The sequence below is a fragment of the Cucurbitaria berberidis genome (assembly GCF_010015615.1).
Source record: "Cucurbitaria berberidis CBS 394.84 unplaced genomic scaffold K460scaffold_1, whole genome shotgun sequence".
Taxonomy (NCBI): domain Eukaryota; kingdom Fungi; phylum Ascomycota; class Dothideomycetes; order Pleosporales; family Cucurbitariaceae; genus Cucurbitaria; species Cucurbitaria berberidis.
Genome location: NW_024468935.1, coordinates 2,050,011 through 2,065,710, shown reverse-complemented (window position 1 = coordinate 2,065,710; position 15,700 = coordinate 2,050,011). Strand labels below are relative to the sequence as shown.

General features: G+C 53.0%; 6 protein-coding genes across 6 annotated transcripts; 4 read left to right on the top strand and 2 right to left on the bottom strand.

The window, feature by feature from the left end:
• The first annotated feature begins 150 nt into the window (after window positions 1-150).
• Window positions 151-2,928, top strand: K460DRAFT_301281 (WD40 repeat-like protein). Its single transcript, XM_040929867.1, has 6 exons — window positions 151-237; window positions 335-459; window positions 520-1,889; window positions 1,942-2,127; window positions 2,188-2,263; window positions 2,499-2,928. The coding sequence occupies exons 1-6, from the start codon at window positions 233-235 to the stop codon at window positions 2,585-2,587; spliced, it is 1,851 nt and encodes a 616-aa protein (XP_040792909.1). The 5' UTR covers window positions 151-232; the 3' UTR covers window positions 2,588-2,928.
• A 1,439-nt stretch (window positions 2,929-4,367) lies between these two features.
• K460DRAFT_274180 (uncharacterized protein) lies at window positions 4,368-6,207 on the top strand (the record flags this gene model as incomplete). The annotated part of the gene is made up of 3 exons (XM_040927941.1): window positions 4,368-4,426; window positions 4,503-4,646; window positions 4,704-6,207. 3 exons carry the CDS (start codon window positions 4,368-4,370, stop codon window positions 6,205-6,207), a joined length of 1,707 nt encoding a protein of 568 aa, XP_040792908.1.
• Window positions 6,208-7,658: 1,451 nt separating this feature from the next.
• K460DRAFT_301273 (glycoside hydrolase family 18 protein) lies at window positions 7,659-11,052 on the bottom strand. The gene is made up of 6 exons (XM_040929866.1): window positions 10,811-11,052; window positions 10,220-10,734; window positions 10,006-10,169; window positions 9,729-9,958; window positions 8,955-9,310; window positions 7,659-8,902 (listed from the first exon to the last, which is right to left on the bottom strand). Exons 1-6 carry the CDS (start codon window positions 10,845-10,847, stop codon window positions 7,997-7,999), a joined length of 2,208 nt encoding a protein of 735 aa, XP_040792907.1. The 5' UTR covers window positions 10,848-11,052; the 3' UTR covers window positions 7,659-7,996.
• A 220-nt stretch (window positions 11,053-11,272) lies between these two features.
• On the top strand, window positions 11,273-12,891 carry K460DRAFT_422789 (uncharacterized protein; the record flags this gene model as incomplete). Its single annotated transcript, XM_040938184.1, has 2 exons — window positions 11,273-11,470; window positions 11,651-12,891. 2 exons carry the CDS (start codon window positions 11,273-11,275, stop codon window positions 12,434-12,436), a joined length of 984 nt encoding a protein of 327 aa, XP_040792906.1. The 3' UTR covers window positions 12,437-12,891.
• On the bottom strand, window positions 12,426-14,506 carry K460DRAFT_361146 (PH domain-containing protein). Its single transcript, XM_040932399.1, has 4 exons — window positions 14,146-14,506; window positions 13,968-14,093; window positions 13,825-13,917; window positions 12,426-13,773 (listed from the first exon to the last, which is right to left on the bottom strand). The coding sequence occupies exons 1-4, from the start codon at window positions 14,242-14,244 to the stop codon at window positions 12,631-12,633; spliced, it is 1,461 nt and encodes a 486-aa protein (XP_040792905.1). The 5' UTR covers window positions 14,245-14,506; the 3' UTR covers window positions 12,426-12,630.
• A 190-nt stretch (window positions 14,507-14,696) lies between these two features.
• Window positions 14,697-15,690, top strand: K460DRAFT_327087 (pre-rRNA-processing protein TSR2). Its single transcript, XM_040930648.1, has 2 exons — window positions 14,697-14,892; window positions 14,941-15,690. The coding sequence occupies exons 1-2, from the start codon at window positions 14,859-14,861 to the stop codon at window positions 15,480-15,482; spliced, it is 576 nt and encodes a 191-aa protein (XP_040792904.1). The 5' UTR covers window positions 14,697-14,858; the 3' UTR covers window positions 15,483-15,690.
• The last annotated feature ends 10 nt before the right edge of the window (window positions 15,691-15,700 follow it).

The window sequence follows — 15,700 nt, the reverse complement described above, 5'->3', positions numbered from 1 at the left end:
AGGGTCTGCGTAAATGTAAAATGCACGGGGCTTGTGAGCGGCAAGCGACGTCCCCGCTTCCCCAGAATGGCCTGCCGCGCCTCATCCTGCGTACCGACGTTCTTCCTTCCTAAGGCAACAAAGCCGTCTATCGCTTCTACAACCCCCGGCCCACCCTTCACGACCTGGCCGAGAACAATTCTACCTTTACAGATTAATTACCGGACCGTTCGCAGTATATTGCGCCGCAGCCATGTTGTGAGTTGCCTACCTCCCTGCTGACCGCCCAACGAGCCACCATTGGTGCAGCTGTCATGCTCCACCTGTACGCGAAGCTTGACTGAACTGTATGCAGTGTATTACCACCACCTCCACGCTATCCTATCGGTGGCTATCCTGGCATCCCTGGGCAGCTCATCGAGACAAACAACAGTATCAGTCACCCCACGGGTCCCGAGTATCAACTGGTGGTCGGAGAAGGTATTTCAACGGCCTGCACCCCATGTATATAACCCCAGGCTCATATTAGGACCACGATAGGAACCTACGTACTTCGCGATGACCTACACCTAGCTACGCCGCCGCCACATCCCTCGGAAGCTCCGGTGCACAACCCCAATCCGCTCGCGACGACCATATCTCCGCCAACCCGTGGCACCAACCTATCCATAGTTGCGCTTGCGCCCCGTCAACCCTCTCAGTCGCAATTATATAGATTTGGTACGCGGAACAGCACTCGGTCGCAAGTCCCACCCAGCATCCAGGAATCACCACATGAGACGAACAGCCAGGCAAGCGACGTCGGCTCACAGAGCGTGAATGGAATTGCAACATCACCACTGGACGGTCTGCGGACACCTGTGTACGGAGAGGGGAATGCTGCGCTGGCAATGATCAATGGAAAAGACTCAAAGGACCCTCTAAAGAGGCGAAAACCGAAGAGCAACATTATCAAGAGCAACTCGTCGTTCGTTTCGAGAGTCATCCCACACGAAGCCCTGACCAAGCGGCTGCAAGAGCACAACCCTAACGGCCTCTACGCTTTCGCCAACATCAACCGCGCACTACAATGGCTGGATTTGACGTCGCCTATCAAGGAAGAGCATCTGACCAAGATTCTGTTCACCAAAGGGCACGCGCTATGTCACGACATTAACCAGATCACCAAAGGGCCCAATCATCTCGACATCATCATGGGCTTCTCGACCGGGGATATCATTTGGTATGAGCCAATGTCCCAAAAGTATTCGCGCATCAACAAGAACGGTGTAATCAACGGGACAGCCGTGTCGGATATCCAGTGGCTTCCGAACAGTGAGAATCTGTTCCTCGCGGCGCACATGGACGGAAGTTTGGTGGTGTATGACAAGGAAAAGGAGGATGCCGTGTTTGTTGCTGAGGAACACTCGCCTACCACGGAAGAGGCTACGTCTGACGCAGAAAAGAAGGCATTGCTGACGGTCAAGAAATCCGTCAACTCAAAGAACCAGAAAGCGAACCCCGTGTCTTACTGGCAAGTCTCGAGTTCAAAGGTCAACGCTTTCGAGTTCTCTCCCGATCGCCGCCACCTTGCTGTTGTCTCCGAGGATGGCTCATTCCGGATCATTGACTTTCTCAAGGAGAAGTTGCTGCATCATTACATGAGCTACTACGGCGGTATGCTCTGCGTCTGTTGGTCACCAGACGGCCGGTATGTAGTCACAGGAGGCCAAGACGATCTTGTTTCCATCTGGTCGTTGGAGGACAGCATGTTGGTGGCGCGTTGTCAAGGGCACAACTCTTGGGTGACGGCGGTTCAATTTGATCCGTGGCGATGCGATGAGCGCAACTACCGCATCGGAAGCGTTGGAGAGGATTGCCGGCTGTTGTTATGGGACTTCAGCGTGGGCATGCTACACAGGCCGCGGGCGGTAAGTTTTCCCCATGTAAGCTTGATGCGAGCAACGCCTGATGTTCAACTAGGCTTCCGTGCGACAGCGGGGCAGTATCACCTCAGCAAATCTGAAGATGCAGCGAACGCGCACCGACAGCTCCGTCAACAGGTTGCGTTCGAGTTCGAACCTCACCTCAGGCAGTTTACCGGACGAGGAGGAAGTGGTCCATCCAGTTGAATCTCGGGCGCACACGGCCATGTTGCCTCCAGTTTTGGTAAGGCTTCCTTCAGCAAGAACGCCGTATAAACATGCTAACGCCAACCCCCTTTTACAGGCAAAGGCCATCGACGAGCACCCCTTGTGCTGGCTAGGTTTCGAAGAAGATTGCATAATAACATCATGCAAAAACGGTGAGTCGCACGAAAGTTTTTTTTTTCTGTTGCAGCGTCCACAGGGTGGCCATGGCCAGACTAAAAATATGCGATAAGGCTTATTATCCTTTGGCCAAGGCCTGCATGCATGCTCGTGCGCAGGAACACCCGCTTGGTGTCGGCAAGGGACCCACTGAGCATTATGAGGAACTTTTTTTGTTGAACGATGGAGACTGATAAGGAAAGTGGATCGCTGACTTTTTTGCTTTCGTAGGGCACATTAGGACGTGGGACCGGCCGAAAGAGGGTGCTACCAACGACGACAGCTCGACGTTTGCGAGCGCGAGCGCGAGTCATCCGTAATTCTTGTTTGGACTGGCAACTTGAAAAAAAAGGGGCCCGCTGTTGTGATATCAGAAACAGGTTTGAGAAGAGGCAGTTTGAGGTTGTATATGTGGTGCTTGTTGGCGCCCGGGAAAGCCCGAAGTTCTAGGTTCAGATGCGAGGTGGGTGCCAGTCTGCATTCGTCATTTCAGCCCTACGCACGTTTACTGCATGCGCGCAGCGTCAGACAGGCAGGCTTTGTACAAACAACGTCCATATCAAAGAAACGTCAATCGCAACCACCTTTCTTCAGACGACACTACAGTACAGTACAGTTTCGGATAGAAAGGATTTGAATAAATGTGAGCATTGTAGCGGTCACAGAAATCTCCGTGACACAGAATTTCACGGCTTCCCGTAGTGGGTACCTCAACTGTGGATACGGGCGGGAACCAGGCCCTCTTATCCTGAAAATCTACTTGAGGCTGGCGGTGATCCAAGGCCACTCATCAAGTGCGGCTGTGTAGTAGGTCCCTCTTAGTTGCAGATTTTCCCGCCTGTGTATGTCGGGCCGAAGATTAGATACGGGCTTCGTTGCGATTCACTGTGTCATCGAGGGTATATGTGACGGCATACCGGTATACAGAGTTTGAAATTGGTGTTCTAATGATGAGAGGGCGATGACGGGAGGGCAATTCATTCATAGTAAGAAAGAGTGTTGGGACCTGACATGGTAGCTAGCCAATCTACCCTTGCCACCACGTTTTCTTGTCTTGTTGGTAGGTTGTAGATTAGAGGCTGAAGGCGAAGTCCTTCATCGGGGAGCTAAAGCGAGGTTTCGTGAATCAAATCAAAGGGATGGATCGCTCCGCGTGCGGGCTGGCTGGCGTATAGTCCGGCGAAGTGCATTATCGCAGGCTCACCAGTGTTTCGGCGTATCTTTGCGGCTTGCCCGAGGCGGGCGTGCGTGCATTGCATTGCATGTGTGGCGCAAGCGCAATCATGGCGCAATCCCTTGGCATCTGGCATGGTAGAAGTGGTTCATCAGTGACTTGTGGTGGTAGACATGTTGGAGTGGTTCGACGGTAGCTGAGCTGTATCACTACAAGAAGCCAGTTTGACTCTATACCTGCCCTATTCTTTTCTAAATGGAGTGAGCGCGATCGGAGTCAGGTGGGAGTGCTATCGCAGGCATGTGTCAGTATCGCGCTGTTCGCGGTAATCTATCGGAGCACTTCCTTTCAAGCCCTGGGCTGAACGTCACCCTGCCCGCGCCGCCAGAAAAATTCTAAGACACGGGTAGAAGAAGCGCTAGCACGAGCCCAGAGACAGCGATGCGCGCAGCCGGCGTGTCCCCACTTGTTACAGTGAGCTCATCAGGGTGCGTATGGTGCTGCTGCTGCTAGTAGAGCAGCGGGCAAGCCGCCCTTGGCCGCATATCCATCCCACGCTCTCTGCCTTTGCTGTGTCGGCCCAGGTATAACTAACCTGGAAGCTACACGCGGTTGCGCCAGCTGAGCAAAGCACTACACACCTACTACATTTACTTTATCCTTACCTTGGATCTTCGCTCGTCGAGTGATTCCTTCCTGACCCGAGCCTCTTACCCTCGTTCGTCTCAGCCCGAACAGCCACTTTCTCACCACATCTCATCCTCATTCGCATAACGAGCTGCATATATCGCAACTCCTGCCGACATCCGCAGCAAACCTCGAAGCCTAATCGAGCCCCTCTACTTGACTGCGCAAATCCCCAGTCCTGGGAGTGGGGAACTGCTTCTTGCTTTCTTTGGAGCATCTTGCTCGTCCTTCGTTACACCATGCCTCTCCCGAGCGTTGGCGTATTTGGCAGAAATGCCCAGCCTGTCCTGGAGATCAAGTACGCCCCACCAGTACGCAAACATTGATTTGCAGGCTTCTGGAGAGAGAAATGGCGGATTCTAACCAACGTCTAGGCCGCAATCGCCATTCGTCGTCTACTATGGGGAGTCGTCAGAGTCGCACGAGACGGAGCTGCGGGGGAAGCTCGTCCTCACAAACCCAGAGTCAATATCCGTGAGGAGTATACGCATAACCCTAACGGGTACGCGCAAGGTCTCGTACGGTAGCACCGCTTCCACAACCTCTCCTTCTGCGAGCTAATGGCCCGCGAATAGATGGCATTTGACCAATACCGTCAGCCCGCAGCCCATCACGCAAAAGACAAACTTCCTAGTCGAGACGCTCAACCTGTTCCCTGTCGAGGGAGGCAACAAGAACAAGGCTCATAAGATCAATGCGGGGTACCACGAGTGGGAGTTTACATTCAAGATGCCGAACAACCTCGACCAGAGCGTCGAGGGCCTGCCCACCAACTGGGTTGTATACAATCTGAAGGCTTCGGTAGACCGAGGGTACATGAGCAAGCAGCTCTCTGCCCACTCGCACATCCGCGTCATCAGAACCCTCGGCCGCGATTTGCTCGAAACCATGCCCATGGAGCAGATCAACGAGGACATCTGGGCCAACAAGCTGGCCTACAAGATCACCGTGCCGCAAAAGAACTACATCATCGGGACCAACATAACCGCCGACTTTGTGTTAATACCGCTGAGAAAGGGTGTGGAGATATCGACGGTCAAGATGGAGCTCATAGAGTCGCGGCAGTTATTCGCAGATTACGCTGGCCGGAGAATAAGTCACCAGACGGACATTCAAGTCGCGGTCACAGAAGGCGACATGCCAGAAAACTCCGCGCGGCTGGTTCCCAGTGGCATAGAAGAAGCAGACGAGCTGTTCGACGAGTCGCACCGTTTTTCAATGACCCTGGATCTGCCAAAATCACTCAAACATTGCCGCCAGTCGGTTGACACGGAGAACATCCGTTTAACGCACAAGCTGCGATTATACGTCAACCTTAAGAATCCAGAGGGTCACACTAGCCAGCTCTTGGTGAAGAACCACGTCCATTTATTCATCTCGCCAAATCTGCCCCCGAACGAAGACCAGAGCGTGGTGGTCGATAGCAACATTCTGAATGCGCAGGCGATTCAAGATGAAGTCAACCAGAATGCTCCGCCAACATATGGGTTACATCAGCTGGACGAGCTATACAACGACATCGATCCATCCGGTTTCATTACGCCCGGTGGCTATCTGAACAGCGGTGCCAACACGCCCTTCTACGCGCAAAGTCGCAGCGGCTCCGCAGAGGATCTCGCCTCTTTGGACGCCGTAGCGCAACAGCCCGGTGGCGGCGCATCTGCCATCGCGCTCCAGCACCGCCTACAGAACCTCGACATGTCGCAAAACGACCGCCGATCCCGCTTCCAAACGCCAAGACAGCACTCATCAGGCGACAGCACACCTGCCGTCAACGGCGAGCAATCCTACTTCGACCTGCCCACAGCAAACTATGACATGGACGCCTTGGCGCGCACACCCAGTTACAACACTGCCGTGCGTACGCCCATGTCGAGGACGCCCGTTCTCGTTGGTATAGATCTCCCCAGCTACGAAATCGCAATGTCTAGGCCTGGATCTCCAAATAGGAGTAGAAGCAGCCGCGGAACGACGCCCAGTCCTGCTCGAAGTCTGGATACCCTGAATGAGGAAACGTACCGCAATACACAGCACAACAGCCGGAGGGAAAGCCCCCGGACAAGTGACGATGGAAGGTAATAACACCCCATCTTGCACACACCCTTATTTCCTCGTGCATACGATAGAAACGACGTCCCGATCTTAGCATCACAGAGCGAGGGGTCCTTCTAAGAGCTTTGCGGCTTCCGACTAGGGAGCATGTTGTAAGCCTAGTGAAGGTCTCCTGGTTGACAGCTAGGTCGCGGTATCTATTCTATTGCATGGGCGTCATCTTTGAGCGTTCTTCTCTGTATATCTCTCTTCCCCAATATTGTTGTTTGCAAAGGTTACATGAACACTATCCGTTCCACCCTTTTTCTGTTTTGTTCTATATACTTTGCATTTACAGACAGCAACAAGCGCTTAATACCCCTCTCTGCATTCATAGACAACTACATGTACATACAAACAATCTCATACCGGTGGCACCACTGCTACTACCATCGACTTGCTCATCCACCGACGCAACATTTCAACAAACTCCACGTACACTACTACATCTACAACTACCACGCCCTCCTGCCGCGCTACGCACTCGTAGCGCCTCACACTCATCCGCCGCCGCTGCCGCTCATCATCTGGACATTCCCCGCCCAACGAAGACGCGAAAACGCTCCACGTCGGCCAACTCAGCGGCTTCGATCCGCGAGACAATTCATACTCTCTCTGGGTTTAGGAAGGCGCTGCGCTATGTCGGCTAGTGAGCTCGTCAGTCCATTAGCTCGGCTAAGCGTCCGCACGCACGCACGATCGGTGGTTTGCCCGATGCACGGGAGAGCAACTTGCATTGGTGGAGAAAGAAGGTCGCGGGCGATGACATAGTGTGTGAGGCGGATGAAATACTCCAAATCACTTAGTTTGTTTTTTTGTTTGTTTTTCTTTGGGGGAAATTGGAATTGGGATGGGTGGGTTATGGTGTCTAGGCGTAGTTTGCATGTTAGCGATTTATTTCCACGAGCACTATTATCATGAGCATCAGCATCATCACGGTACTAAGCTGGGCTGGGGCTGTAGATTGTGTCAAGCATATCTCTCTGTTACAATAGTTCAGGTCGGGGAGCATAGCTGGCTCCCCCCAATGTTACATTAATATTCACATGTTTATTCACATGTATGTATATAAACAAACTCTCAAGGTTCGAATCCGATTCGAGGATCCGATACCCCGCGTGGTGAAGCAATAGTAACTGCATTCATTTATTCGCCCTTTAGGTAACGCGAGGCACAGTTTCCCTCTTCGGGCACCTGCGCGACATTATCTTTAGTGGGGCGTGGGCAACTTCGCATATGCAACTTACGTGTCACGCACGCATTGAAGGCGGTTTCACACAACAGCTGGGAGTCGGAAGCAAACTTCCTTTCCTCCTCTCATGAGGTGATGTGATGTGAGGTGAGATTTCATTTCTCGAGTTTCGATTACTGAGTTTGGAATGCCGAAGGTATGTATGTCCAAGGTTGTTCTCGTATCTTTAATCAACTCTATGAGAACCCCTCCCTTCAGCCGCTACGACTATGTACATGTAGTCAAATACAGGAGTGCATCCGCGATCGTCACCTGCGGTCTTGTATCAACTTCACAAGGTCTAGATCAGTTCACAGTCTAGGTCATCCAACTAAGCTGATCCAAGAAACGCCATGGCTTTCCGCCCTCCTTAGCTCTACCGTAATCAACAACGACATCGCAGTGTTGTTCCGATAAGCATCCGCTATCCTGCAAAAGGAGATATGCGTGGGATAGCAATGACAAGTTCGTGACGTGACTTGTGAGACATGCCAAGAGCGGATATACTTGACTCAGCATTGATATCACTCCATCGAGGTACTTAGGTTACTGCGGGTATTGCTCAAACAGGAATCCCGCGGCGAGTTCCACATTGCCGTCCGTAGCATTGAGCGCAGCAATGGCTTCGTTATGCGCGAAGCCGAGTACCACCAACTTCTGCACCTCGTCATTCGGCCAGGGCGCTCGCGCTTGCGGTAGACTGCTGACCATCTGGCGGATCTGCTCGGCCGTCACGTTTAGCGGCGGGCGCGACGTCTGCGGCCGCGGTGGCTCCTCCACCCGCAAGATGCTGCCTAGCGCTGCCACCCAACCTGACTGAACCGTTTCGTTGTTGAGCTCGAGGGAAGAGACGTGCACCAGATCGTCGTCAAAGTCGCCACAGTTGAAGTACTCCCAGCCCATTACGCCACCGAATCCGTTGCCAACGTTCTTGTACTTCTCCCGTAGCTGCGCACATACACTTCTTAACTTGCTGATTGGTATGTGTCCCGCGCCGTTGCCCGGATTCGTGACTACACCCATGACGACTTTCTCGGGCTTCCAGCCAGCGGCTACAATGGCGTCGTACCATTGGGTTGTTCCCGCATCACCCCAGCCGCAGTAGAATTGCGTGTTATACCATGCTATTTCTCTCCCATGGATACTGCACTCCAGCTCGGGATAGCTAAAGCCACTGAGATGAGGTAGTGTGGGGTGTAGAGGGTTTGGGCTCGGCCCAGAAGCAAGCATGGGGCGCGGAGGCCGTAGATGCGGTGGGACATTCGGGTCAGGTATGAGTGCTGTTGCGACGGGCGCAAGCGTGATGAGGAAGTTTGGGCCAAAGTCGGCGCGTAGGCGGGCGATGAGGCGTGTGGCGGTGGAGAGGGGAATTTGTTCTTCGATGTCGAGGTCCAGCCCGGAGAGGTGGTAGACGGATATAACTGCGTGCAGCGGGGTGTAGAATGCCTCAAACTATATATCGTTAACCTCCTGAATGCCATTAACTCTTACACATTGGACTTACAGTCTCGTCATCTCCGCTCAACTTCTCAAAGGTGCCCTTTGCAGCTCCCCCAAGCATGCCCAACACCTTGACCCCACTCCCCTGCAACCAAGCCACTTCCCCCCATAGCTGGTCGAATCTCTTGTCGTCAGGACGGTGGTCGTTCAAGGTGATGTTGCCAGGCTCGTCGTTCAAATGGATTGCTGCGACTATCACATGCGTAACCCCAGTGTTGTTGGTGAGCAGAGGAAGAAGCGAGTGGTAATTCCCGTCTGCGTCGTGGAAGGTTTGATGGTATACAATGAGACGTGGGCCAGTCGTCGGCGGTAATAATTTGGGTAGCAATGAAGTCATAATCAACCTCGAGAGAAGGGTGGCTATGAAGTGTCCTCAGCTCGCGGCGCGTCCCACATGCCAGTCCTCCCGTAGGGCTGAAGTGGGGCCAACGAAAGACGAGTTACGTCACATCAACAATCATGCCTCTTGCAACACCCAGGTTGCATCGTGAACTCGAATCGCATCTGGCAAGCAAGCAAATGCATAATATGAACTTGGCCCTGATATTCTCTGCCAGCAATGATGCCAAACGCAAAATATTGACATTCCTAACCGAACGCCTCTCGCTGTCCATTCTAGGAGCAGCCCATCCCTCCTATCCAAGACAAAGGGACGTCTCAATTGAAACACTAGCGTGTATACATCGCGCAAATCATGCACCCGTCAAATTCCATAACAGTCGTAGCATCCTCCAGGGACATCTAGCAGCTTAGTGATAGCCGTTGCTGTACTCGTGACGCGTGTCCCCGTTCATACCGCCAAAGTAAGGGTGAATGACCGTTTGTTTCGCTGAAATGCGGCCAGCAGGATCGTACACAAGCAGAGCATCCAGTAGGTCGAGACCTATCTCGTCGAGGGTGGTAACAATGTTTGCAATGTCTGTTCGGGCCCATTTGGGAAACGAAGGCTTAAAGTCGGGGAATGATGTGACGCCAGGCCAATCTTGTTCGTTGGGTGTGCCGAGGATACTGTCGGACGTTAGCAAAACGTAGGGCATTATTGAACATGTACACACCGGAAGATCTTGAAGATCTCGTCGATTTCTGAGTCGCCAGGGAAAAGAGGCTTGCGCGTGCACATCTCTGCGAAAATGGCACCAACCGACCACATGTCGACGCCAGTCGAGTATTGGCGGCCACCAAGGAGAATCTCTGGGGATCGATACCATAGCGTGACAACCTGGATGCTATTAGTGATGGGTCTAAACTGTCAATATAACAGCTATGTACCTCATGGGTGTATGTCCGCAGCGGCACACCGAAAGCGCGAGCTAGACCAAAATCCGCCAGCTTGAGATTGCAGTCCTTGTCAATCAAAAGGTTCTGTGGCTTCAGATCACGGTGCAGAACACGGTGAGAATGGCAGTACCGGACGCCTTGGCACAGCTGCATCATAAACTTCTTGACCATCTTGTCGTCCATGATCAGGCTCTGCCCCGCAAGTCCAGTGCCCTCTGGTAGAGCCTTGCCACGACCACCTTGGCTAACTGGCAGTGCCTCCATGTACTTCTTCAGATCGAGGTCGAGGAACTCCATGACCAGGTAGAGCTTGTGGCCGTCGGCGTGTACGATGTTCAGGAGGCGGACGATGTTAGGATCGTTCATTTCTTTGAGTAGGGAGATCTCGCGGATGGCGGTGGAGGGGACGCCCTCATCTTCGGCCTCGAGGCGGATTTTCTTGAGGGCGACGATACGGTGGTCCTTGGTGGTGAGGTCGCGCGCCTTGTAAACAACTCCGTATGTGCCTGACGGGAAACGTTAGCGAGGGCCGGATAAGAGGACTTGGAAGAAGTCCAGCATTTTCTAGAGGGGATATCATACCTTCTCCAACCTTTTCTAACTTTTGGTAGTTCTCCATGACGGTGCAATGCAAGTTGCGAGCCTTTGAGACGATAGGTGGTAAACCTACTTTAGCTAGGTCGAGCCCGGTGGTTCGCAGCGAAGCTGATTGAGCAGTCCTAAAAGTGGCCTGTACAAGTAGGCAAGTTGAGGACCCGAATGTACCTGCGAGTTAGTAGCTTGGGTATGGTGGAGGGGGTTGCGGGGGTTAAGAAGCGGCAGAATCTATGTTGTGCATCGGAAAAACGCGAGGTAAACAGTCGTCGCTTCTTCCCTGACCGGATCGGGTAACGCGCAGCGCCACAAACGCGAGCTTAGTCACAAAACCCTGTGCTTGTGAAGCTGCAATCTTAGAGACTTCTCATTTCAGCCAAACTTTGTCACCGTCACGAGGTCTTGCTAGGCTGCTTGGATACCGACTTTCGAATTCGTGGAAACGTAAAGATGCAGCATCTGGACCCACATCAGCGCCCACCTGATGGTATACGCAATGTCTACAAGAGATATCAAAAGATGAAGCTGAAAGAGCTAGACCAGGACCAAGACATCATAGACCTGTCGAGCGACGTATCGGTATCAGCAGGAAGTAGAGTTCGTCTTGTCAAAGAGTGGACAAGCGATGAGCTGAGCGCTATTTTCGGGGTCTTTGCTTGTGGGAATGGACATCTTGATTCAAGAACCGTGATACCTGTATATGAACACGAAGATATGCCAGGTAAGGCATTTCGTCTCGCTGAGTAGACTTCCCTCTCGAAGACTTGATAGTCCACCTCTCCCGTCAATCTATCAGACGTTCCTTACCCTGTGTTGTCCTGACCAAAGGTAGGTCTCCACATAATCCCCTCCCTCCTCCCACCTGAAATCCAACACCTCCTGCTCTCCCGCCTCCTCCACCGCGACCTCTCGAACCCTGCGCACCTCACAAACATACACACGCACTACAAGGTCTCTTATCCACCCCTATCACCCCCTACAACCCAATCCTCAACCTCGCCATCATTCTTCTCCTTACCCCCCTCCGCCCCCTCAGTCATCGCCACACCCATCGACCCTACAATCCATAAGCCTCTCAACATCAGCCAGTTGTTGAACAAGAAACTCCGCTGGACCACCCTCGGCGGGCAGTACGATTGGACGGCGAAACGCTACCCTGAAGCTGCACCGCCTCCCTTCCCACTTGACATCAAAGAGCTGCTAGAAGGAGTTTTCACCGACACGAAAGCCGAAGCGGCTATTGTAAACCTCTACTCGCCCGGAGACACATTAAGCGTGCACCGCGACGTGGCCGAAGCCAGCTCAACAGGTCTGGTCAGTATAAGTCTAGGCTGTGATGCGATCTTCGTCATTGGCACTTCAGTACCAGATGATCATGGCGCGGAGGGGCAGGAGAAGGTTCTAGCGCTGCGACTTCGCTCCGGAAGCGCTGTGTATATGAGCGGTGCGTCTCGCTTTGCGTGGCATGGTGTACCGCAGATTGTGCCTGGGACGTGTCCGGAGTATCTGAGAGATTGGCCTGGAACTCCGGATGGAGGAGGGCAGTATGAAGAGTGGAAGGGGTGGATGGCGCGGAAAAGAGTCAATTTGAATGTACGGCAAATGCAGGATTGAAGAAGAAGGTATCAGGATTCATCTATTTAAAGGGAAGAGTGCAACATATGGTATCATTATTAGGGGTATGTTGGGGGTTGAGACCAAAAAGGGGTGCAGAGGAATCCACAATTTCAAGATGCACTCTCCGACCACCATTACAAGAAGCCGAAATTCAGGTTCACCTCGGGCTCACTTCGCATGGTAGTATCTCGCTAGTACTTTCCAGGCTCTCCAGGAACAGCACTGTGCGGGGTGGCACTGGTAGGAGCAGCGCTACCTGGCGTTACAGCACTACCTGTGTGAGCATGGTCGGTCGTGGCTGTGCCGGTATTCTGTAGGCCCTGCGTCTGAAGCGGCGCAGGCTGCGTCGCACCGCCGGGGCTATTATTCCCAGAGACCGGGCTTGTAGGCACACTCCCTTCAGGCAGATCATTCGTAACCGTACCCGCTGCTTGGCGAATAATCTCCCACCACTGGTTCGCAGCTTGTGGCGTATGTGCCTTGAATTGCAACTCGTGGTTCATAGAGAAAGCTCCACCCAACTTGCCCTTTGACACGTCTTTGCCCTTGACGTTGAACTTGGCTCCGTTGGCGGCACCAATGACGCAGTCAGGCAAGTATAGAGACAACTCGGGTACGGGGTCCTTTGCGAAATCGTCGTCGGTTTTGAACTCGTGTAGGAACTTGGCTGGGGTAATGACATAGTAGTTGGTATCGTAAGACCGCATGATCTTGCCTTTGCGCTCAAGTGAGCCGGAGATGAGCGGCTTAGTAGCGCGATGGTTTTGGTTGGGAAAGCTGATCTGCGAGATGGTTCGAGCGGGCGCGGAGGGGTCGATGAGGACGGTATTGTTGCGCTGGATGAAGCCGTTCCACTCAAAGTCCAAAGGAACGCGCTGCGAGGTTCCCACCATGTCTCCATATGCAGCTTTGGTATGCTCGGCCTGTGTGTTGATGACTTGCATAAACTGAGCCAGCCCATGCTGGACTGTTTGGATAATATGCGCTTCGAACTGTGCGAATGAGTTCTGGACGCTAATCAGGTCCTGTCGGTTGTTGTTCTCTTCCTGGACCTGCTTGTTTAGGCGGTGCATGACACCACGTTGGAGAATGTAGGGATCATCCGTAGCCTTCAAGTTACCGCCATGCGAGTCGTAGGTTGCGGTGTATTGACCAAGCAACTCAATGTGCTTCTGGGTGTGCGCTCGAGACCTGTCCACGGCCTTGCTACCCTTGCCAGCTCCTTTGGTGAGCTCTTTGCTCTTGTTCTTGATCTCGGTGTGTAGGCGATCGAAGATGGGAAGGATAGCGCCTTTTAGTTGCTTGGCGGTTTCGTAGTGTTGGTTCGAGATGCTCTACATGAACAGTTAGGAGTGAGCTTGGCAGGATGTTTAAACGAAACCTACCTGCGTATTAGACCTGATGTTTTCGAACATGCCGGCGATACCACCCAGCGATTGGTCGAAGTGGTGGCCTTCCTTCAGTGGGTCTTTGACGGTCTGTCCTGAATCAGCATCCCAATACACCGTCTTAGTCCATGTCGACCTACTTTCAGCACTCTCTCGTACTCCTTGCCGTGGGCGTGATTCGTCTTCTCTGTTGCCGTAACATAGTCCTCGAGATAGGCGACGGCATGCTTCCATGCTTGCAATCGCTCAGCGAAGAGCTTGGTGACCTGTGCAGCTGCTGAGTGTCACGTTTTCCTTGCAGTGTATGTAGCGTCTCACCTCGGAGGTGTCTTCTCCTGGAACGGCGTCTTCGTCGACAGATCGATTCGTCAGACTGCGCGATGGCAGCTCGCTGGTAGCAGAGGTTGGCACAGACATGATGGTGGTATGTGTCGCTCAAAGATCCAATCCAAACGTGTGTCACGTCTCTTGAGTGCGGGGGGAAGCTTGAAATATGGTACGCGAAGGTGGGGCTGATTGCTGATGTCTGGACGGAAATGGAAATGACTTCAACCTGCAGAAAATAGAAGGGGAAATAGTTTGGGACGAAGGGATCAGGGCCCAAGGATATCAACAATGATTTAAACACCGGGACGGTCTAGACCAAGCGGTGAAAAAGGCTCATGTGAAGCAAGGTTTGGTGACACCACAATCTCTAGTTATAAGACGTCATCGGCTTGGAAGCCCTTCGCTTAGCGCCGCAGGAGTAGCCCTGCGATCTGCACTCGATCATGAGACCAGCAATACGCCAATATCGCCCATGAATGTACTCTGACAGACTAGGTTCAATCCAAGTCTCGAGGGAGGAATGTGAAGATTGAGGCATGCAGTGTGAGAGGGAAAGAAACGCGTCGCTGAGGCCCGGCGGGGTCGCGTCTTCACGTGCCATGGCGGGGGGCTGTTATCGATAACGATGGGCTAGTCTCAGAAACTTTTGTAAAGGCAGTCAGTTCCAAGCGCATTGTCCTGGTTCACGAGAAGAATATACCACCATGTCTACAGTCACAGCCATGGCAGCAATACCTGGTATGTCCCCATATAGCTTCAACGGCTACAACTAACAATATATTCTAGAGCAACTGCAGGCCAAATTCGATCTCGGAATCTGGTTCGCCCTCTTCAACTGGCCCAACCTGACCGTCGCCGTACAAAACGAATGGGGCGGCCCCGACTCTTCAGACAAGCGCGATTGGATCGCAGGCCAGATCTCTGATCTTTTCGCCTCAGAAGCCTCGACAGATGCGGAAGACGTCGAAGTCATGCTGCTCCAAGTGCTCGAGGACGAGTTCGGTGTACGCCTAGAAGACGAAACCGAGGTCAACGTGGCGCGAGAAATCATGGCGATACGGAAGGAAATCGGGGAGGGCAACACGACTACGGTGGACAGGCTACAGAAGAAGTGGGAGGAGCGGAAGGGCAAGGAGGTTGCGACGGGAAATGTCAGCGTGAGGGAGAGCAATCAGGAGGGCGAATGGGACAGTGTGGATGAGGAGAGTGATGAGGAGGACGATGTCGAGATGGGCGATGCGCCGGCACTTGTACCTGCGAAACCGAAGGCTGAGCCAGAGGTTGACGACGAGGGCTTTACGAAGGTGCTGGGCAAGAAGAAGAGGTGAAGAACGACGATGGCCCTCTGATTACAAAATGTAATAGCGAAGCCGTCTTGAAGAGGAAGAGGAGCAACTCCTCCTGCCTGCAGAAACCCCTCCAAACCGCACAACTCGCGGAATTGTACAGGCAGCAGAAGGTACGCCGAGCATGCCATGATGCTCTTGCGAGTAGAGAGCTCGAAAGAAACATACAAGAGATAGTCTCATTCAACCCTAATCTTGAA

Coding starts and splice junctions, on each gene's coding strand:
- K460DRAFT_327087 (XM_040930648.1), top strand. CDS start 14,859: ATGTCTACAGTCACAGCCATGGCAGCAATACCTG. Junction 14,893..14,940: donor AGCCATGGCAGCAATACCTG/GTATGTCCCCAT, acceptor AATATATTCTAG/AGCAACTGCAGGCCAAATTC.
- K460DRAFT_361146 (XM_040932399.1), bottom strand. CDS start 14,244: ATGTCTGTGCCAACCTCTGCTACCAGCGAGCTGCCATCGCGCAGTCTG. Junction 14,094..14,145: donor CAGGAGAAGACACCTCCGAG/GTGAGACGCTAC, acceptor GCAGCTGCACAG/GTCACCAAGCTCTTCGCTGA. Junction 13,918..13,967: donor AGTACGAGAGAGTGCTGAAA/GTAGGTCGACAT, acceptor GATTCAGGACAG/ACCGTCAAAGACCCACTGAA.
- K460DRAFT_301281 (XM_040929867.1), top strand. Junction 460..519: donor TCAACTGGTGGTCGGAGAAG/GTATTTCAACGG, acceptor GGACCACGATAG/GAACCTACGTACTTCGCGAT. Junction 1,890..1,941: donor TGCTACACAGGCCGCGGGCG/GTAAGTTTTCCC, acceptor ATGTTCAACTAG/GCTTCCGTGCGACAGCGGGG.
- K460DRAFT_301273 (XM_040929866.1), bottom strand. CDS start 10,847: ATGGAGAACTACCAAAAGTTAGAAAAGGTTGGAGAAG. Junction 10,735..10,810: donor GTTAGAAAAGGTTGGAGAAG/GTATGATATCCC, acceptor GTTTCCCGTCAG/GCACATACGGAGTTGTTTAC. Junction 10,170..10,219: donor TGCGGACATACACCCATGAG/GTACATAGCTGT, acceptor AATAGCATCCAG/GTTGTCACGCTATGGTATCG.